Source organism: Gymnoscopelus microlampas (genome assembly GCF_963454915.1).
Source record: "Gymnoscopelus microlampas genome assembly, chromosome: 15".
NCBI lineage: Eukaryota > Metazoa > Chordata > Actinopteri > Myctophiformes > Myctophidae > Gymnoscopelus > Gymnoscopelus microlampas.
Genome location: NC_139952.1, coordinates 19726885 through 19750418, shown reverse-complemented (window position 1 = coordinate 19750418; position 23534 = coordinate 19726885). Strand labels below are relative to the sequence as shown.

The 23534-nt window shown below is 41.5% G+C and overlaps 3 protein-coding genes across 5 annotated transcripts in view; all 3 read right to left on the bottom strand.

The window, feature by feature from the left end:
• casd1 (CAS1 domain containing 1) overlaps positions 1–23534 on the bottom strand; it is a 272242-nt gene that overhangs the window by 155595 nt on the left and 93113 nt on the right. The gene's annotated exons all lie outside the window — the stretch shown is intronic.
• asb4 (ankyrin repeat and SOCS box containing 4) lies at positions 4231–8120 on the bottom strand. The gene is made up of 6 exons (XM_084079959.1): positions 7717–8120; positions 6702–7001; positions 6202–6444; positions 5655–5902; positions 5132–5245; positions 4231–4845 (listed from the first exon to the last, which is right to left on the bottom strand). The coding sequence occupies exons 1-6, from the start codon at positions 8021–8023 to the stop codon at positions 4657–4659; spliced, it is 1401 nt and encodes a 466-aa protein (XP_083936085.1). The 5' UTR covers positions 8024–8120; the 3' UTR covers positions 4231–4656.
• ppp1r9a (protein phosphatase 1, regulatory subunit 9A) overlaps positions 8684–23534 on the bottom strand; it is a 69536-nt gene continuing 54685 nt past the window's right edge. For all 3 annotated transcript variants that reach the window (XM_084080937.1, XM_084080936.1, XM_084080938.1), the window contains exons 9-19: positions 22788–23017; positions 21642–21738; positions 19511–19664; positions 18423–18511; positions 17192–17345; positions 16888–16963; positions 16415–16474; positions 15591–15639; positions 13237–13356; positions 12098–12280; positions 8684–11761 (exon numbers count right to left, since the gene is read on the bottom strand). In XM_084080937.1, the coding sequence (XP_083937063.1) occupies positions 11585–11761; positions 12098–12280; positions 13237–13356; positions 15591–15639; positions 16415–16474; positions 16888–16963; positions 17192–17345; positions 18423–18511; positions 19511–19664; positions 21642–21738; positions 22788–23017 (1389 nt within the window). In that variant the 3' untranslated portion in view covers positions 8684–11584. The remainder of the gene's footprint in view (positions 11762–12097; positions 12281–13236; positions 13357–15590; positions 15640–16414; positions 16475–16887; positions 16964–17191; positions 17346–18422; positions 18512–19510; positions 19665–21641; positions 21739–22787; positions 23018–23534) is intronic.

Here is a 23534-nt window from a genome sequence, read left to right as displayed (position 1 = left end):
TAATCCCCACACTGGAGTGAGTGATGATGTGATTTTGCACCCCTGCCTCTGACTCACACTCCTACACAGTCAAATCCAGAGTGTTAATGTAACAGGTCCATTTTTACACAGCTATTGTTAAATTTACACGGTGGTATTTCGCTCCACCTCTCTCTAGTTCCATTTTTGACACCTCAACAATTCACACATTGTTTCTGCTTCACATTGCTTCTCAAGGTTGATACCATACATAGCCCTCTTCTATTCTCTTACATCCTCCTCCTTGTATAAATCCAGAAGTCTGGAGAAGAGCCTGGCTCGAAATGTCACTGTAATAAATAAAACCATCTTAATAGGAGCTTTAGCTAGGTTTGTGGATCTTTTGCTCTATTCTACATGGTTTATTTTTTTCCCCTTCTTATCCAGCACCCATTGTTTTGGACATCGGGACGTGCATGTGTTTTTGTTGTTCATCTTTCCCATTTATGTACAGACAACAAAATAAGTGATTGTTGTGACTGCTCTGTGGAATCTGAAACATGTGGTAAAGCTGTTCATTGTAAGTAATATGTCTTCTGGAATACAGCACGATTCAGTTATGTAACTCTGTTAGCTGTAGTTTAATGATCAATAGCAGTGCACTCTGTTGCCAAGTTAACTACAGGGCTTGATAAGAGTGCATGTTAGATCTTGCACCATGGACTGGGAAAATCATTGGCCTTCTTCCAGATGATACTACAGCAATGTGGGTGGGAATTGGGCTGTGTGTGTGTGTGTGTGTGTGTGTGTGTGTGTGTGTGTGTGTGTGTGTGTGTGTGTGTGTGTGTGTGTGTGTGTGTGTGTAGTTTGATTGCTTCATCTGTAGCACATGCGGGAAACCAAACATCTACTGCTCATCTAAAGAGGAATGCCCCCTTGGCCAGATATAGGCTTCTACAGCTGGATTCACAACAGAGTTTATGAAATATAATAGAATTCTTGCTCTATAGATGTGGATATAGAGGTTGTCTTATGTAATATTAAAGATAAACCTATTAACATTATTTATAATTTTACCATGGATTTGGCTCAAGTTTAATCACTGTTCTAAATGTATAGCAATGAAGTAGCGATACCTATTTAACCTCTAGCTAACCATAGCGTTATACAGTAGACCCAGCTGCTAGTGTTTAAACACTAACAGCAGTAGCCTATAGCTAAACAATATGTTATTGGCATTAGTCCTACAATAAATGCCTCAATGATTTTGAGTTAAAAGGATAATTCCTTTTAACAGGTTGTTCATGAAAGTCCTTGCGGTCTTGTTTCCAATGAGAACCTGTAATTAGGGGTTAAGAGTCTTGCTCAGGGACAAATTTCATTTCATCGACACATATGCTGACCTGGCCTGGAATCGAACCTGGGGCCACCAGGTTCTCTGGCTCCCTAGGCAGGCTCACTAACCACTCAGCTATGGCCGCCCCGTAGTTAAAAAATAAATACAACTTAAAGCAGCTCTATGTAAATTTCCTCTTGTACCCCAGATTTGAACCCAAGTGCTGACATTTTTTTACCATTGAGCTAATCGAGCCGGCCTGCTTGCTCGGGGGATAAATTGAATCTTGACCATCAGGTCAAAATTCATGTCAGATCCTGTGTCTAGTGAGACATGACCTTTGACACAATCTAAATGTCTCAATAGAAGAGCAGGGAGACAAAATACTACCACCACAGTTGTAAGTTATATTCTGTAGTAACATACAGATTGGACAAAATTACATTTTATTCATTAAAAAAAGTTACATAGTGAGGCTTTAAGATAAGAGTTAGTTGATCTTAAAGTTAAGAAAGAAAATAAGAATGAATCTTAGATGAACCCAAACACTTGAAGAACATATATCTACTGTTTTTAAATTATTCTTTACTCTTTTTAAGTAAATATTTAGGAAGAAAGTATGATTTAATTAGACATTTCAGCCACAAAAGCAAACTATGACTAGTAATTGTTTCACTTATTAGGTCTACATGCACAGTAACACCACCTGACCGTTTATTTTAATGTAACCCAATGTGCCCATACACAAATATGAACTGTAGCTAACTCATTAGTAGCCCCTACGGAACCTCTCCCTCCGCTGTATGCTGTCGGAGCTATACAGCGGAGGGAGAGGTTCCGTCGGAGCTAACTCATTAGTACTTATGAAGATATCACTAGCACTCTAGTGCTACAAACAGCTGTTTCAGTGAGTATTCTTACAGGAGTACAATTGGATTTCACTCTGAGGAAATGGGTGAAAGAACTGGCAGAATGCCTTGGTGTTTGGGGAGGAGACTGTGCAACTCTCACCAGAAATGGATGGTGGTCGACCCCAAGCTTCATCTCTCCTTTGGAGCAGCCAGCCCTGTCGCCATCCTAATGCTGTGTTGTTCCGTTTATCATTTCCCCTCTTTGTCGTAGGACGGGTCATATTAAACAGTCTACAGTACAAACAGTACACAAACTCAAGAGGATATGTATTCACATGGCTCCATTGTCTTTTATAAAGTAGTAATCCCACATGTGTAGCCAATCTGCGCAATTAGGACCTGGATCGCACACCTCAGGGATTAACCAATCTATGAGTAACATAGCCTACCTTTTTCATTGCAACAATATTGACATAAATATTAGGGTAATGTTACATCCTGTATTGGTGTTGCCACTGATACTAATCAAGTCTCTGTTACTTTAAAATCAAACAGAGTCAGGGTACTACTATTGTGCATGCTGGCTCATTAAAGGCTCTGCTACACTAATTAGTATCAATGTACAGGATGTACCGGTTATCGCTCATTCATCGTGAATTGTTAGCATAGAAAATGCAACTAAAAGATGGCATATTTGATAAGGCATTCTAAACACATACAGTATAGAATAATAGACTATCAAATTGCTTGTGAAAAAAATAGCAGTCAGACACACCCTTACATGAAGAGCCTTTGTAAAACGTATTCATGATCAAATTATAACCCTTTACTCTTTATTCAGACGTTTTTGTGTGACACTCTTTAGACTGCTAGTACCATTTGGTTATACAACTGCAGACAAGGAAAAGGGCAGACATTGAACGCCATTCTATTTTTTAAAATCTCAATCCTCATTATAGAAAGTTAAGAACTCTCATTCTTATAGCCTCAGGTTCACTCCCTTCTCTTTGGTAGTTCCCTTAACAAAAGAGCTGCAGTAATAGCTCTGATACCTCTCCCTCTTCATTCAGCCCTGCTCTCCAGAGAGCCTCTTTATATACAGGAGACTGGCATTATCGCTCAATGTTAAATTATACCTAACGTGTGGATAATAGCTACTCGCACCATTACAGCCCATTGTAGGGACTAGGATCAAGACCCAAGTCACTTTTACTGTATGGATTGGAAGGACCAAGACCTTCAGATGAAGCCGCAGGTACAGGCCATACCCGTACAATAGGCTACTTGGAAAATCTGAGGTGGAAAAAAAAGTACTACTTCTATAAACCACTGTAAGGACTCTAGTCCATGGACAAACGAAGCTGGCACATTTGTGGAAGAAAAAAAAAAGCACTTGCTGTGGAGTATGTTGTCAAGTGTTTGCTCTGCCGATTACAGAGTATCAGAGCGTGATCTTTGACAATTAGCAGAGCGGCTGGTTGCCAGGGAGGTTTGGACCCTTGTAAATAAGAGAGAGAGAGAGAGAGAGAGAGAGCAATGATGAGTCACAGAGGAGTGGGAAAGGACCAGTAGGGAAAGGACAGGAAGACAAATGGAGGGAAAGAAGTGCACAGTAAGATCATAGGCATTCATTTAATGCTCAGGATTTTACTGTGCTGGGAACATATATGCTGTGAATGGAAAGAGAGAGAAGTGAAAATGCTGAGAGAGAAGGAAGAGCGTGCAATGAAAGAGAGGATCAGCTCTAGCCTATAATAAACAGTCAAATGGCCCTGCACTGCACAACAAGCAAGGCCAGAGGTTAAGATCGAGCTTTGTTCGGTACTACAGTGCAAACTTCAGCTGTGTGAATCATTTATCAGCGCAGTGATCCATGTTTGATCCGTGATAACCTGTGATCCACGATACAGGCTGATATCTTCACATATAATTCAACAACAATGATTGACCAATGATTTGGCTGATGTGCAAGCTCATACACTCTGACAGTGACATGGCAAAACCAGTACCACTAGTATGTAGGAAAGGTGTACAGTATTTACTCATACTTATTTATTCAGTATCGACTTATTTGTTGATGCCGCTATTGTTATTGTTGCGGTTGTAATCATTCACATTATTCAGTGACATTTGCCATAACATTATAACATTATGTTCTATAATGTGTGAAAGCCCAAAGGCTTGCCGGTCTTTTGCCCATGTTTTGGCTTTTTATACGTTACTAATGTAATTGTTGGGCAATCGCTACAGTAGGTAACTTCCAATTTGTCTTTACCTGTCTGAATGCTCTGCAAAGCAAGAGGATAAATGCAATTTCTTAAATCCACTATTCACTCTTGTCATGCTGGAATGGCTCTGCAAAGTGCTAAGTGCTAAGTCAATGTTGTGTTTGACACAACCAACACTGAATCGACAACGTCAACAACAACGACAACATCAACGACAAAGTATCTGTCGCCATCTTCAAACAAGACTGGAAAATTCCATTGAAAATGTTTTGAAACGTCGTCTCTAATACAGAATCCCCTCAGGTTCCAGGAGTAAATATTTCTTGATGGAGGGCGGCAGGTGCAGCTGTCCAACGCCCGTGTGGCAGCGCCCACGCAGCTGGGTGCGGATGGCACACCTGGCCAGGTGGAGGAGGGTACGAGGAGTGTTGCTGCACACGGCGAAGAGAGAGTCATAGAATCCTTCATGCCGCTGGAGAGACCAAAATAAACAGGGACAACATAAGACATGAATGTTGAAAAGTGGTGTCATAACAGAAATGGAGAATTACAGTTGGAATAAACAAAATAATATAATATAAAATAAAACATAATATATATGTATACACACACGCACACGCACACGCACGCGCATGCACACGCACACGCACACGCACACACACACACACGCACAGTGTATAAAAGACAGTAGCAATTCTATTCTAATATTCGTATCCAGTATTATTAACTTTACTTTATTTATCAGGTAGACTCTCTACCTGATAGCATTCATCTGGAATGGCAGCTCTCCAGTTCCTGGTTGGTTTTAAGTGTTCAAATACATTGACCATGATTTCTACCACTCCAGGGTAGTCATAGCAGGCCTGCAACACCTGGAATACCAACACATAGCAAATTTCAATCCGCAGGTTTGCTCCACCTTTTGACTAACCATCAGCCATGTCCCCAACAATTAGCTCTCCTCATAGATTTAAAAGAGTAACATCAGAAGCCACTGCCTGAAAGACATCTACATTTCTATGGCACCTTTATCCAAAGTGCTTTACAAATTATGCATTACATTCATTCCCCCATACACCGATGGCAGAGGCAGCCATGCAAGGCACCAACCTGCTCATCAAGAACAATTCAATGTCTTGCTCAAGAACACTTCAAAATGATACCAGGTGGAGCCAGGGACGGAATCGGGAACACCTCTGGAATGGAGTCATTGCCACCCTGTCTAGGTGGAATACAAAAGAAATGTCTGATCTTCCTATCTGCAGCTACCTCACACTGTACCTTGTGGAATTGGGGCGGGTAGAATCGTGCCGTGGTATGGTTGAGCATCAGCTGGAAGCAGAGCTCATGGACGGCCATGGGCCTCACGTCAATCACCTTGAGGAAGTAATGGATAGGGCCACAGCCGTTCATGTCCATGACGTGAGTGTCTGCCCCGGCCTCCAGCAGCATCTGGATCAGGACGTGGTCGAAGCTCCAGGCTGCCTTGTGAAGAGCGGTCTTGAGGTCTATCTCTTTGATGTTGGGGTCTGGAAGAGAGGGCTTCTAATGAGTGGAGAGAATGAGTCAAATCCACTTTGTCCAACATCTGAGTACTGGGGACTGAGTGCCATAATCAGCGAGACTCAAACTGAAATAAAGTGGTTTGTACAGATACAGTAAGTCATCATCATCATATTTTTGGTCATAATGAAGACAAAAGCAGAGTTTTTAATATAGATTTTAGGTTTATCATTAGAAGGAACTCATTTTAAGAAAAAAAGTCCAGCATTCCAAGCTGCTTCTCTGGTTGGGAACACCAGCAAGTGTGCCTCAATCTCAGTCTCACCTGCTTTGTGGTCCAGCAGAATGCGGCAGACCAGCTGGTGGTTTTGGCTATACGTCTGGTCCTTGATGTCGAAGGCCCAGTAGACCGCAGTGAACAGCGGCGTCTCCAGGCGGGTATTGACTGCGTTCACAGCTGCTCCATGGGCCAAGTAGAGAGCTGCCAGCTCTGGGACACCAAACCGGGCCGCTATGTGTAGTGGTGTGTCCTCATCTCTGTTCTGACTGGGCATGTTCACTTCTCCACCTATGAGGGAACATTTTAAATAGCAATAACTGTCAGTTTTGCTGTCAGTGTCCATCTACGGGGATTTCTTTTTTTAGAATGTACTGTAATCCATCCATCCATTCATCCAAAGATACAGATGGCCAGTAAATACCCCATTGCCATACCGATATATCCATCCATCACCTATCCTTCCCTGCCGATACCTCTCCTTTACTTGTACCCTTCCCTCTATCATTCTCTCCCTCTCTCCATCCACCTCCGTTTGCTCTCCTGACCTTTGAGGATGACCTGCTTGGCACAGTCCACAGACTCCCTGGTGGTGCAGTGGTGAAGGGCTGTGTGCCCGCTCAGTGATAGCTTGTTAACCATGGCGTCGTGAGCCAAGAGCAGAGCCACGCAGTCGGCGTGGGAGGCCGAGCAGGCGACATGCAGCGGGGTTTTCCCATTGGGCACTGGATTGATCATTGCACCATTCATGAGGAGGACTAGCGCTGACTCCAAGGCATTGTACATCATGCACACATGGAGACCCATCGCCCATGACCTCTCCAGTTTGTAGTCTGGCAACCAGTTACCTGTAAAGATAAGGAGGAAAACAAGAATGTTTAACTTACTGTGTAACTCACAGTGTATGTTTAAGCGGAATATATTTTTGACTTGGTGTTATAGGTCAGAATGGTTTGCTGCAGTGGGTCATCCATTCCGCTGACCGCAAAAATACAATGACCCTAGAGTCCTACACAGGACCTGTGTGTGGCATGTCTCCAGTGGGCAGTTACTGCCACCTAGTGGTGAAACTCTAGAAGAATTCCTCTGTTTTGTCCAATGGCTTTGAAATGCTCAACCACAATATTATTGTTCCGTCACGTGCTTTGTATGATGTTCTAATCATCTGTATCTGTATGAATTAGTCCTCTTATGTCTGTGTATGATAACATAATAATGATCAGGGCTTGCAAGAACAAACACTAAAATACTCTGAATGAGTGATGTAAATAATTAACATGAATCAATCCTTAAGCATGACATGTTCCTCCTTTGCAACCCACCAACCAACAAGACAACAATGATACTTAACAATAAAACTTTATTTACTTAGCGCTCTCAAAGCAACCGTAGGAAACAAAATGTAGGCATCTTAATTAAATTATAAAAGTAAAAAGGAACCATACACAAGTGCAGGTGCTTTCAAACATCATAACTGATTCGGTTGGATTGAGCTGCTCTGGTAGGACACTGCACAACCTGCACTGCAGGCATACTGTACCTCATTCAGAGTTTTTTCTCTACCTTTCTTGTATGAAGCCAAGACCCTGTTAGAATCCTCCACGTCAAGCACTATGTCTACATCCAGGTTGGTCTTCTGGATGATCGTCTGCACCTCCTGGGCATCGTTCCTTAGCAAGGCCTTTAGGAACCGTGCTTTCAGCTCCCTGAGAGCCTGCTGCTGGGGGGTCAGCTCTTCCATGAATGCCCTGTGGCCCGGACCGAAGTATGGCTCTGCCCCCCTGGCTGACACTGGCAGTAATGTTCTCAACACAGCATGGAGAAAATTTGAGATGAACTCACAAACAATGAAGATTATGGTGGGAAGCATGCCTCATATCCAGAGGTTTGATGATCCTCTGTGAACCGTGCCATAGGGTAAACGGGAGGTCAATAATGAAAGAAGGAATACAAATTTAATAGGGGGAAAAAAAGAGGTTGAGAGGGAAGTGAAAGGAGAGAGTTGCAGTAGCCCTAGAAATTAGGCTGGATATAAATAGAATGGGGGAGGGAGGGATTAGAGAGCTAAAAGTGAGTGTGGTTGACACTAGACCATTAAAGTATGTACCTCCCATAGTCACCTAACATAGTCCTTATGACATCATGAGGAATATGAATGGCTGGTCACATGATTTTAATAAATAAGGTTTAAATAGACCCTGTCCTATGTGGACACAAGAGAGCACGGCAGGGCTTTCCATGACAGAAGCTTGCTATTAAATTCTTATGGAGCACTATGGACTACTGCATATTTGACTGTATGAGTGTGAAGTTGGAGAGTTTTACCACATCCAATAGAGTGTGTGTAAAGAACTTCTGCTGACCGTTGTTTAGTATACATTGGTAAGTATATCGCTTGGAAATTGTGCTTTGAAGAATAACATGGACAGCAAAATGACACTGTGCAGGGCTGTAACAAAATAGTGAACAGAAGAAACGAAAGCAAATCGCTGACAGTAACCGCACCTTTTATTCAGTGTGACAGGTAGCTGCCCTTTCATCTTTTCAAAATGCAAAATAAAAGAGCAAGGAAAAGACAAAAAAAAAGAAAGAGATGAAGTATAAGTGTAGCTTTTTAAACAGTGAATCTATCAGTTTGTGGTGATTATCTTTAGCTCATACACTTTCCTATGCACAGGAAAGCTGAACAGCCCATAAAACCTTGCAGACAAGGATAAACTGTACTTAAAACAATCTCGGTTTCTTTTAAAGTTCCCTCGTCTGCTGGGACCATAACATGGTTTCATCAATACGCTGGTTTCATCAGACCAGTCGAGCTTGATCAACTGCGTGTGACCTTAATCGACCCCCAGCAGCCACCGTGATAGTGCACCACATATTGATATAAAACAAGGTTCTTTCAGGGATAATGGAGAGTATTGCTTTGAGCGTTTTTCTGTAAATACAAAAGTCGAGAGTGCCGTCTATCGACAGACTGACAGGAGAGTCAGTGGGGGGTATTCACACAATGGCGGAAGTGTTACAAAACAGTTTTTACATTATGGTTACATTATGGCCAGGTTAATCAGTACTTTATAAGCAGTATAAGAGGATGGGTAACAACCAACTCAAGCTCAGAGGAGAAGGTCAGAGGTCTTTTGCTGTCGTTACGCAAATAAAAATGGGTCAACATACAAATCATCACTGGTAATAATCACTTCATTTGATGACAACCATTAGAATCTAAAAATCGTTTTTCCAGGAACATTTTTAATTCTTTTTTTTTTTTGGCAAAAAGTAGTAATCATACAATTCTGGATAAATTATAATTAGGTGTTAATACTCTACTGTTGCATAAGTTATCATAAACAATAGTTAGATGCTTCATTAAATACGTAAATAATAAATAACATTAACATATTAATGATGCCAGAATAACGTTTGTGGCATTGCATGGAGGTATCACTTCACAAGTTAGACGTTTGTTACTCAAGTCTGTTCTGGCTCTTGATCCTCTGACTGAAACACCAGGCAGTAAGACATAAGACAAAACGGGAATTGTGACCAAAGCTGCCTTCAGTAGCTTCATAGTGACACTGCTGTCATGACATTAAAAATGTAAACGCATGGAATGATTCCTGCAGGGCATGAGAATTACAGGGAGCGACTGTTTCAGCGAGCTTTGTAATCAGAAGACAATTACAGTATTGCATTTATAACTGACAAAAATATCTTTCAGTGGTGATTTGTATTTTAAATCTAAGTAAAAAATAAAATGCTTTGAGCCTCCAGTCTCACAACAAAATCAAGTGACATTATAGTACATTGCATGTTTCCTTTATCTGCAATGTTTAAATCAACATGTGGGACAACTCTAATGGCCAACAGTCTTACAACCACAATTAAGATTGTGTCCTGCACTTTGCACCGGCCCAATACTGCATTCTTATACCATTCTAATAACAATGACCACAGAGATAAATCCTCTCTATAAGGTGACTGTAATAATACGTATTACTGTAATAATTAAAATTCAACAAAATATTCCAGAGATCAAAAGTGCTAAATCAAATCAAAGTTAAAGGTTGACATGGACAGCCTTCTGATGAAGGATGAACTCTGTGTAATTGTTCAAACAAAAGTAATAAAAACCAAGTCAAAACCATCACCAAGTGACTGGACCGGTCGGTGTATTCCAACACACACACAGAAGCAGATATTGTTCCAGACCAAAAATGAAATAGAAAGAATTCTAGACTCTAGATTTTTCTAAAGGCAGCGGTTGGGTATTACTTTGTTATTAAGAGAATATAAAAAGAGGTCAAAAGCAGGTTATAGGAGGAGTCAAAGCATGTTATGCATATGCAGGAGGTTTCATCATCCTGTTTGTCATTTAGTTTTTGTTGTGTAGTGTACAGGTAAGTATGTTACAAAGTCCAGTTTCCATTGTACCCGCAATCTCCAACAGTGCCATGTCATTTCTTATTTTGTAATATCCTTCATAATTTGGGAATTGCTTTTCATATGGTACAGATATACCGTGAGGAGCAGTGAACAAACCGGTGCAGTAGTTTTAATATCCAGTGTTTTCGACTTGTCTTCCAGTGTTCTTGAAAGGTGTGAGTGAAACTAATTTCTCTCAATAAAAACTTGATTCTTGCTGTATCTCAGTCTCGCCTCGAATGAGAAGTTCCAGTGTTGCATTAGTTCAGCAGTGAAGGTGAGCAGCATGGAGACACCTTGTGGTGACATGTGAGAATTGCGCCATATATATATATATATATATATATACTGTATATTCACCACTGTCCCCGTGTACAGTACATACAGTATGTGCTTTGTCAAAGCTATGAGAGTCCATAGATCCATGTATCTGAACAGGACATAGATAGTTCCTTCTATCAAAAATGGCACAGTAGACAGATCCTCATATCTTTATCGCTGTATTATGTACATTATGTCTAAAGGTGCTTTGATACACATCCAAATGGTAACACAGATTGCTCTAAAGCTGATATGTTCAGGAAAGGGAATGAGGTGATTTCTTTTGTTTCTAAAACATACTCTCTATAAGAATAAATAAACCCAATTTACAGCATTAAACAGCAAAATAAATAGTACCGAGTAGGTCTTAAGACATAGCCTACCGAAAACAAAACACAGTATGGATGTAAGATGAGGTGTTGGGGGGGGGAGGTGGGGGGGGGGGGCAGCATTCAACTGTACACTCATTTTGGTTTAGTTTGCTTGGTAAAAAAGTCAGCCAGCCTTCTGCAACAGTTGCGGCAAGGGGCTCCACCACTGAGCTACAGTATTAAGAACAATTGAGTAGGCATCCCCCAGGGTTCCCGTTTCGGCCCCACTGAGAGTCTCTTCCTAGAGATGCTACTTGCTGTGGTAGCGGGTGCTACAGTAAAAGAGGGAGGAAGGGGGAGGGATCTATAGATTCATCTCACTCTGCCGCATCCTCTTTGCCGGCCTGTTTCTGTTCCATCTCTCTCTTCCGTAGCTTCTCGCGCTGTTTCTCCATTTTGTCGTAGTTCCTCTTGGCCTTCTCCATTAGCACTTTGAGGTCCTTGATCTTCTTCTTGATCAGGGCTCGGTCCTGGGAAGAGGTCACGCCAAGGGCCTGCAACACACACACACACACACACACACACAGTTGTGTTTCTAAAGGTCAGGTCCGAGGTAGAGGACCTCCAAGGGGTCCGAATGGGTCTGTAACTTTTTGAGCGGAAAAATCTTTGTTCTATTTGTACACTGTCAGAGGATCTTACAGTGTAGATTGGGCTCTCAGCGATAAAAAAAAAAATCTATCAAATGGGTGTCCCTGAAAAAGGGTGAGCATCACTGATCTCTTCCACATAACTCATCGTACACAGTGAACAAACAAAGGGGATTTGTGCAGTTCCTATTGTAACGGTGTGCTAATCACAGAAGTACGCAACATGTACATTCCACTGACCTTCAGCTCAGCGCTGTCCAGCTGCAGCAGCTGTTCCCCGTCCACATTTTTGGCAGTGAATTCTGGGATATGGTGTTCCAGGTTGAGGCCCATGAGCCAGCGGGCCACCTGCTGGGAGGTCCACTCTGACACGGTGCGGTGCTGCCACTGGTGCTGCTTAGGGAACTGAGCCTCATCTAAGATCTACACACACACACACACACGCACACACGCACACACGCGCGCACACGCGCACACACACACACACACGCACACACGCACACACACACACACACACACACACACACACACACACACACACACACACACACACACGCAATTGAGACAAACAAAAATCAACCTCTATTCTGTAGCTTTACCACATAGATCTGTAATAATGTCTTCAACAGTAATTCTACTAAATAATGAATAATGGAGCTGACGGACCAAATACAAATGCTATGACTGTTGTAAGACATGCACCAAAACCTCTGTGGACAGTGAAGATAAAATGTATCTATCATTTAATGGAGGTCACATGATAACATGTTACGTGCAGTGTTCTTTCCCTGTGTTATATTCGACCTACAAAGACAAAAATAAGCATGCAGGGTGCAAACACAGCCCTTAGTCAGTCTCACCTCATCATCTATCATATCCAGACTCTTAGCATGGCAGCAGAGAGGACAACAGAAGAAGATTAGCATGCATCCTACAGTATCTTTACAAGTTTCTAAACTATTTATCATCGCTGTCGGGCGGAAACCTCTTGCTGTATGTCCAAAACCGCTACTTTTCAGGAAATGAAAAGAAATAAATGCATAAATAAATAAATACAAAATTACAATAAAAACTGTGTTGCAGCGGATCCAATTTAGTAATTCGTTATTTAGGCATGAGCTCTTGTTAATACTTTTAAATGATTAAATATTTATAAACCCACAGACAGACTTAACCATTTTCACCCTGGCATCCATATCTTCGCATGAGTTTCAAACTTTTTTTAAAAAATATTCAAAATGTTCCAAATATAGACAACTTGTTATCTTGTAGATTGGCTATTTTTGCTACATTGTCATATGGTACAAAATAGGGCATTCATTATTATTTTTTCGAAGAGAACCGCACGCTAACTAAGTATAGCTCAGGCTAAAGCATACCTCGTCTGAGGAGAGCACCAGGGTGTGTGAGTGTCCGGACAGCTTGGCTTCATTCAGCATTCCACTTATCTCCACTGAGCTGGTGCTGCTGGCACTTAGATCATCATTCATAGTAGGACCCTGAAGAAGAACAAACAACTCTAGAAAAAGGGCTATTCTTGGGGAAGGCCTCCATGATGTCCTAGCTAGTGGACATCTATCTGCACTCAAACCAAAAAGGTTCCATATACAACTGAAAAAAAGATGTATCAGTCGGTTCATTGATTCTAATGGATACATTTTTTTAAATCTACTTTAGATTCTACTACATTATCATAGAAACAAATGGTTCCAATTAAAACCATGTTATGGGCTACATAGAAAGTCTATGTAGAGTATACAGAATCATTTTGGTAAGAGTGAGACTGTGAGAGTCTCCTCAGCTTCAGCTAAAAATATGAATTTATCATTTACCTGTACAAAGCAACACATTATAATAATTTGAAGTTATACCACTCAATTATAAGTATTTTATGTGTGTTTTGTTTATTCTATAACTATTTAATGTATTCCTTGAAAAAGACGGCGGAACAAAATTGAACAAATTATGATAGAAATAAGACATCCATTAGGGATGTGCCGGCATAATTGATTATTTAATAAGAGCCAGGACAGACATAACTGATTTTCAAATGAGTTTTTCTGGAGAGAAATTAAGAGTATTCAAGCTTTCGTAATTATGAAAGGAAACTGATTAGCCTCCAAATAAAACAAGAAATGTGGATTCAAAGTAAACAGACATTATACTTTGTCCAATAACTTAAAATACTGTATAATGGTGGGGTGTTGAAAACTATCCTTATCTTTACTCTGCTATAGACTACAGGGGCGACCTCATTTACTCTAAGCTAAAGTTTTATCGTACGTTACCTAACCTTTTATTCTAGTCTTGTCTAAACCTGACTCTTCCACTTCTATCACTTTAACCATAACGAAGAGCTTATCCTTTCATGGTTGGCTTTGAGGTTTCATGGCTGAGTCTCCACTTCAACAACAGAAAACTCTTAAAAGTGCATACATTTTAAATCAATGTACAGTAAGTTCTGAAATGCTTTCATCTCAAATTCAGAAGGTGTCTTGGGAGAGTGGAGTGGACAGCACTGGCGCAAGATAAAGAAATAAATAAAATCACATTTTTCACGCCGATGACAACCAGAGGTTCCCTTTCATCAAGGCCATGAAAACGCCCATCAAAGGTGAACCACAGTGTTAAACATGTCTAAGAGATTATTTTTTCTTTATCGTTTAAGCTCTTGTGTGAAGACATGGTGACATGAGATGAAAGGTTAGTCAGGGTTACGGACAGTTCAGATGATATACTCATTTAAGTCATGTAACTAAAATCAAACATACAGTACCACCTCACTGAGTCAATTTATGAATAATTATCCAATTGATGGATGCGATTATGCATTTTGATGATCATGGTTATTACATTTTCACCAAACTCCATTTACCTCTTTTACAATAACAATTTGCCTTTCAGTGGATTGAGGTAGAGTATGATTGGACAAAATAAGGAATACAATACCAAATAATATGAATAGGAGAAGAAGTGGGGCCATGTAAGAGAATTCTGTTCAAACAGAAACCAGCAGGCAAGTCATTAACATTCATTAACAACAACATAACATAATATAATGCTCAAGTATCACACCTACGTAGATAACGAATACCTCAAGGCTCTCATCATAGGATACTGTTACACCATCGCTCAGCAGAAGTTAACATGTACACACATGTGCACTATGGTATACTCATACGTTCATAACCTGACGTTGCATGGATCAGTGGTTTAAAAGAAAATTTGTAAACAAGGTCCACCAATGGGCAAGTCAAAATCTCAAGACACACCTGTATTCACAACGAAAATAGCTGATCTACAAGTTCTCAAGGCCTATAATGACATGGCCGAAATTGGGACGGCAGGTTGAAAGTGGTTTAAATATTTATGAGGGGTTATATCATTTGCCTTTGTATTGGGAAATGAGAGCACAAAGTATTGACTTAGTAAATTAAATCATTAAATAATTCATAACTTCTTGTATAGTTGTATATATTGCAATAATAATGTGCGGCTGTCCCCAAATCCCAAGGCACGCTGGCACTTGAGTCATGGCACACCAGTGGGCCTCGACATACTGTTTGAGAACCACACTGGCTAAGATGATAGAGCAGAAAAGCAACAATCACCTAGTCAGATGTCTGCATTGGCAGCGAGACGAATAACAAGTGCCCTTCATGGACTGTGAAGTGGCCAGTAAATCATCAGTCATAATTACGCTAATGTAACCACTGAGTCTGACCTCACATACCTTGGCCTTGAGTTTCTCTGGGCTGTCCTCTAGTGAGGCCTCTGTGGAACTGATAGTGATAGAGAATGATAGATGAGAGGGGGGGAGGCCGATAGAAATATGAAAGAGAAGAGAAGAGATGGGGGAGGGAGAGACACGAGAGGGAAAGAGGGGGAGAGAGAGAGAAGAGAGAAAGAGAAATTCAGAGAGGAGAGAGAGACATGCAAGAGAGAGAAAGAGTATGAAATATATGGTGAGAGAAGGGGAGGGAGGGAGACAGAAACAGGATGAAATCAAGATTAGTGGATAGAATTATCACAGTTTCACCGTGTCTAGACATAGACAACACAGTAATGGACATTCCATTACCATGGGATTATAGGCACTGGTGAATATAATATATTCACATATTATGTGCACTCTGAAGCACTATTGTGTGTACATGTGTGTGCTTGCTTATGTATGTGTGTTCTTGTCTTTCTGCTCTTCAGTCTGTCTATGTGCATCTGTGCGTGTGTGCGTGTGTGCGTGTGTGTGTGTGTGTGTGTGTGTGTGTGTGTGTGTGTGTGTGTGTGTGTGTGTGTGTGAGAGAGAGAGTGACACAGAGAGAGAGAGGGAGATTAGTGACCCTTGAATGTCACTACTGAGCCCCATCTGGGATAGTGTCTGTGATGCAACATAGCAAATGCTGCATATTATTTTCACACATTGAGCATGACAGATAATGTTTCTGAACTCTGTACTGCTGTCTCCAGTTCAGAAATGAGCGTAGTAGCACAAGAGACACTGATCAAATCTGATGAAATTATTAAATCATCTAATCTGTAAAAGGATGATTTGATTACCTATTTCCAGGGGAGGCCCGGGGGTCTCTGTCCTTCATCTTGCTTTTCCTGAGGGAGAACCTGAATGGAACAACGGTAAGGTGAGAAAACAATGTTTGATACTGTTTAATCCCAATATTCTCTGTACTTCATTCATTTTACATAAAGGGCACTGCTAAACCAAGCAGCTGGTGTTGCAGTAATCATCACAGTACAACAGAACTGTCCTCCTGGGGGAAATGCTGGGTGTCTGCTATTAACTATTTCCTCTCCTCCAATCAACCTACTTTTTCCCCCTCAAAATATACCTTACACATTACCACACAATACAATCAGCTGTGCAGCTGAGCAATTTGACTGTTTAACTGTAAAAAAACTTGTTAGGGTCCCTTTTTACACTTTCTGACACTCCCGATTTTACTGTACTTGAGTAAAACACAAGCAAAGACCCAATGATTCCAGCACTACAAGCTTCTCTTCTCTGCTCCTATTACCCAGTGTCCGAAGCTTGTCTGCAGCTGTTCTCCTCCAGGCTGAGAGAGGGGCTGGACACCACTGGAGACTGAGACCCTGTGGACACATTGACCATTATTATAATGTGCTTTAGTTTAAATTGTAAATAATTATACCCTTTTGGCCTCTGAACTTCTTTGACTAGTGCACCCTCGACAATTAGTATCCAAAATACGCAGTCAAATCCTGTGTTAATTTAACTCAGGTTTTAATGTGTACCTTTAGAGAGGTCATTGTGAGCGAGAAGGTGAGTGGGTGGGGTTGAGTGGGTGGGGTTGTACTGACCATCATGGTGGGCTCCCTGCTGAAGCAGTGTGTGTCTGGGGGAACCCTCTGTACTGCCTGGGACCCTGAGGGCTGCTGCTCCACCTTCACATGAGGCTGTGCTGCGCACTGAAGCACTCCGACTGTGGGCTGGACTTCCAAGGCCCTCTGACACCTGAGAGGACAGGAGAGGAGAGGAGAGTACAACAGATAGACAGGGAGAAATAGGATGAGGAGAGAAATGGTTCAGATACAGGAATCAAAACATGAAGTTCTATATACAGTAATGGATAAGATGGCTCAATGCCTGAAAGGTCAAACTGAAAGGGGAAAGGGAGATTACATGATCAAAGGTGATAAAGTGAGTAGAGAAAAAAGTGAAAAATAACAGAAGCTCAAATCCCTCAGAGCTATGACTATAGGTCAGGTCTCCACTCTTTCCAGTACAGTGCTTAAGGCTTCATAGCTTTCCATACAGCCAATCAAAATCCTTTTCCTGTTGTTTATCCAATCCAAGCTTAGCTCTGCCTACTCTTTTTGACTAAGTGACAGTAATGGAACTGGACAAGAGCATTTTGTCCAGAAGCAGGCAGAGGCTATTATTATCACACTGAGAGAGACTGTAGGTTCAGACGGTGCCAAACAATTCATCAGTGCTGCAGAACAACACAGACAGAACACACAGTCACACTTTTATTTTTTTCCTGTTTACCATCATCATGGGGTCCCCACTCCCCACAAAGATAGTACTGTACACAATACACACATAGTGTGGCAAAAACAACGTCTTGTGTATTTCTCTCCAAAATGTTGAGAAAAAAAAAATGATGTCAAACACATCGATTCACATCATCAAGCATACAGAATTTACACCAGATAAAATGACCATCTGCTGTGGTCAATTTGCAGCTCAGGTCGATTTGTTTGTTTGGACCCTTATAGAATGCAACTCAAAGAGCTTCATATACTGTATATGACAAGCAAGTTAAACTTACAAAAGATTAAAAAAATTATAAATGACAAAATAATTACAAAAGAGATACACTGAATAAAGAATTAAGTAAAAGCAACTAATGTGCTCAATATTAGCTGGGGACAGCTGATATTGATAAACCATGAGATAATGCTTTTCATGAGGTGCCCTGTTGATTATATACTGACCACACAATCACTACATCCTCTCAAAGGAAAATAAAGATCATGAAATGTTTTAATGTGTTAAAAACAGATACCGAAATGCATAAATACAAACCTCTCCCTCTGTAGAACTGATGCTGTCTCTGGCTATTGCTTTGTAGATCTTCTTTTTACTGGGTGACAGGGAAGAGCTCTCCCTCAGATCTGCACGCATGCACAAACGCACACACAAACACACACACACACAGACGAACAAAGTGACAACGACGATGACAAACATATCAGTGTATTAAAGTGGCCAGTCCCTTCATTTCAAAGTGTCTTATTAAGCTAATCTTTTTTGGCCAGTATCATTTAAACCCTATGTACTCAGCTGATCAGAGTCCGCTGGTACCCTATACTAGGGCCGCTAGTGTTTCATGTGGGTAATAACTTCATCACTCACGTCAGTTTAGATCAAATTGCTACTATATGTGGGCCTTTCACATCTGACACACAGACATGAAAATAAAGCCAGGAGACCTTAAAAAGAACAAATGGAGACAGATGTGTTGTAAACAGATTACTTGAATTTTCTTGCGGTCTGGGTCGTAGAGGTGAAGGGTGAAAATATGTTATAGTATAACAGTAACAGGGAAGACAGAGGATTTGTCAAGAGGAGTTATAATGCGAGCGATTCTTAATCCAAGGCCAGATCTCTCTCTGTGTGAGTGAGAGTGAGTGAGTGAGTGAGTGAGTGAGTGAGTGAGTGAGTGAGTGAGTGAGTGAGTGAGTGAGTGAGTGAGTGAGTGAGTGAGTGAGTGAGTGAGTGAGTGAGTGAGTGAGTGAGTGAGTGAGTGAGTGAGTGAGTGTGTGTGAGAGAGAGAGAGAGAGAGAGAGAGAGAGAGAGAGAGAGAGAGAGAGAGAGACTGAGTGTCTAAGAGCTGATGTTTGCTGTATGAAATAAGTTAATCCTTAAATCTCCTAATGTTGTTGACAGTAAACTGACAATGGACAACAACATCAGACAGGGTTATGGGAGCAGCGCAGCAGCCTAAAGACATTGCTACAACCATGGTGGACTAACTGCATTTAACATTACTGCATCATCTTATCTACACACAACAGGCCACAATGCATAATAATAATAATAATAATAATAATAATAATAACTGTGCATACAGGAGAATACTGTCCATACAGTGGGCTGCATACTAATCTCACCACTTAATAAGGATGATGAGGGCTGGGCAGCGGCCCTGGAGGGGCTGTACTGTTGAGTGGCGCTGCTGTTGTTGCTGTTGCTATTGTTGTTGTTGTTGACCTGGATACCGTTCTGCTTCATCAGCTGCATCAGCTCCGACTCCAACGCTGCGATCTGGTTTGTAAGAGAGAGAGAGACGGCAGAGGGGAGGGGTTGACACACGACACAGGTTCTGAATCCAAAATCAAACAAGAGGGATTTGTTGTTATTGTGGTCGCGGTGTGAACTGGTTGGAGGAATGAGGATGTCCTAGAAATGGGAAGGTATTAACAGGGTTAGTCCGTTTTCACTTAGCATCTCTATTCTGGGGCGAACATTCAGCAAAGATTACGCGACGCATAGATTGGCTATTTTTAGCGACAATTTTTTGTGTAGGGGGGAAAAAGGAGGGGGCCTAGTATAGACCCCTGGGTGACTTCAGTCAACTAAGTATATAGGGTTTAAGTGTTTTTTAAGGACTGCTTGGTTTGGAATAGCCTGCCAGATGACAGGACATGTGCATCAACTCTGACCTCTATTAAAAGCAGGCTTAACGCGTTTCTCTTCATAAAAGCCTTTGAGCTGTTTTTTATCGGGGTGTGTGTGTGTGTGTGTGTGTGTGTGTGTGTGTGTGTGTGTGTGTGTGTGTGTGTGTGTGTACATCCTGGAAGCTTCATTAGTAAACTTTTGTACATGATTATTATACTGGTATGCATCTTAGGGCTGTTTTTATGACTGAATTGCTATTCTTTTGTATGCTTTCATTTGTAATTTAAAAGTACATTTTTACTTGTTTTGACTTGACTTGTTACTTGATTTGGTGACTGAATTCACTTCCTGGGACTCATTGAGTGCAGGTGAAAATGAACACAACTGAAGTTCTTTTTTAAATATTTGAAGTTTCGCTGAAGAACTGTGTATTGGGTAATTTGTTTTAGACTTGGCTTAAAAAGTAACTGAAAACCCCTGCTGCTGTCCTGTCAGCATGTAACATCCTGTTTCCTGTTGCACTTCAGCTTTCACTATTTAAGACTCCAAGGGACAAGGTTTTTGTTTACTGTGAGTTGCCCACTCTCCCATGAAAAGGCCTGCATGACATACTTGTCAACCAAGTGACAGGTCCACCTGCCATGGTCCACTGAAAGGTAACATCTGCTGTCATCTACAGGGCCGTGACACGTAAGGTTAAAAAAGGCATATTTTACACTTGATGAAGTGCAAGTGCTAACAGCTCCCTCCAGTGGGAAGACTTAGGAATTCATATAGATATTCCCCAATCAACGGAAACTGCACATCCCTGATCACAGCACCACATTGTAAATAAATGAATGTGGTCTAGAGTAGCTAAATGTGCAGGACTGTACACGATGCACACACGTTGCTGATAAATAGATAGTCAGAACAACAGACCGAGTGGCAGAGAGAGAGAGAGGCGTACAGTGGGACACATACTGTACAGTAACTGCTGTTAAAACATATAATGAAAACAACATGCAGTACACAGACAGCCAACAAATTGCACACTTCCCACTGAAGGACACACCGTAGTGTCTGTTGATAGTGTCAACTGATAAAAATGATGGATTCTAAGAAGTATGACACAAAACTTCTGGATTCTAACAAGTATGACACAGCCATGGTTAACTACTTAAACCCTCTAGCCTTAGTAAACTGGACCTGAGTTGTACTTTGTTCAGTTTACACCAAATCCCTTCACCAACAATATTTACAAGCACATAGATGTGCTATTTTTGGCCAATGTTGCCCCCAGAATATGGATGCTGGGGTTGAAGTGGTTAAAGGAACACCTTTTCAACCTTATTTTTTCATATAATTGGTCCTCACAAAATGCTCATTATAAGATGCCGTAATCTTAGTTTTTAGTGAGGGACATGTATATGAAGATAGGTTGAATATGGTTGAAGTGGTCCATTAAGGTTGTAAACTTTATTATCCCGGGTAGGGAACTGCCTGTGGTCAAGGTGCAGTAAGTATACTAAGCGAACAATCATAAAACAGATATAAGTGGTAAGTGCATACAGTATATACACACACACACACACACACACAATGACAGGTGGTGACAATGGAAGGACGGAGCTGCTGGTTTACCCTGATTTGCAGGCCCTGGATCTCAGCCAGGTGAGCTTTCTCAGCCTCCTCCAGCCTCCTCCTCTCTGCATCCTCCTTTTGGACAAACTCCACCTCTCTGAAACAGCGGGAGTGGAGGGGGGAAATAAACGTGGTGAGTGGGTGTGTGTTAAAGGATAAGATGAAAGAGGGAGAGATAGAGAGAGAGAGAATTAGTGTGTGTGTGTGTGTGTGTGTGTGTGTGTCAGACAAAAAGATCTGCCCGTCTTTCTCTCAGCCCTGACATCCGAGGAACCAAGGCTGTTTCAGACTGTCAATGTTACTCACTTCACTTTGACCCTGGTGCTTATACTGAGCCCATCACACACATGGACACACACACACGCACACACAAGCGCACACGCACACACACTGAGAATAAAAGGCGTAGGACTGCGAGACATGTCCTCAAATCCTTGTTGTCCTTGGTTCTGGGATGTTGCCGTTTAGCTAAGATCATTGGCCTGGGGGTTCAGAGCCAATTATAGGCAGTCAGAGCAGAGGGGAGTAAGAGGGGTTGTGATGGACTGACCAAAGTGATTAGTGCACTGAACAGGAGAGGTGCCCTGCATGAGAATGGGACCTCTGTGTTCAACTAGAATCAAAAGCGACAAGACTTGCATCATAAAAGAGACGCTCTGACTAACTCATGGCAATCTACTGTATCTTCTCACACAGTGAAATCCTCAGTGTTAATTTGAGAAGTTTACCCGTATATGGCCCTTTATTGGTCGATTTTTAGAGCAAAATCACAACAGTGTTGGGAGTTGTTCTGAAATGAGGGAATTGATGTGATAAAATTTAGTTTTTAGTATGAAATGTATGAACGAATTTATTCAAAAAGTCGTCAGTTTCCCAACATTGTTCTGGATTCAAATCGGCTAAAGGACAACTAAAGACTAGCTTTTTGAGCATACTTCGCCTGGAGTCGCTTCTATTTGGAGTTCTTTGCATTGACGTAGGCTGAACTGTGGAGATGATTGAAAATTCTCAAAAAACAAGTGACCTTACAGTACCTTAACGTATGAGGTTAGTGTTAGAGCTAACCATGATTTTAAGCTTAGCTCTAACACTAACCTCACTGAGCCTCATTTATATCTCACTAGCTTAACCATGGAGTACACTCACTTTTGCTGGAAGTCCTTAATGAGTTTCTTGGCCTTGTTGTACTTCTTCTCCAGGGTCTGGTACTGGGCCTGGGCCTCCTTCAGGTGTTCGTTGACGGTGTGGCAGAGGGTCTGGGCCTCAATCCAGTAGCTCTCCAGCTTCAGCATCCTCTCCTTGTTTTCCTCGATGCTGGCCTTCAGCTGGCTCTTCTCCTTCTCCCAGCGCTGCTTCTCCCTCTCCACCGATGCTAGCTGGGAGGGGACAAAGGTCATGTGGTTATAGTAGTAGGTACTGGCCATGCATGAAAAGACAGCTGGATAAAACATTGCACAGCTGTCTTTACCTGGTCCTCAAAACACTTCTGCAGTGAAAAAGGTTTTGAGTTAAAGTAGACTCAAGATTTGTATTGTTGTTGAACATCATCAAAAGACTCTTCCCATCTAATTGTTAATGACTGACGACTAAAGATTTGTTTTCATTTAGTTGCATAAGGTTCTGTACCGTTTAGCACAGAAGGATATTAGTTATCTATACAGTGTAGGACTTCAAATGTAGAGACAAGCAACAAGCTTTTCAGCATCCTGGTGCTCTCAGTAATGTGCAAACTGATCAATAAAATAAAGACACTCTGGGTAACTTCATTTAAGGTAGACTGGCCTCCAAGTACTATGTAAAGGTTACCGCACAAAGTACTCTGACAACAGGTACAAAGGGTATTGCATAACCGGAGGGGTATGCGCTGCGTTCCCAACTGGTATCACCCTAGTA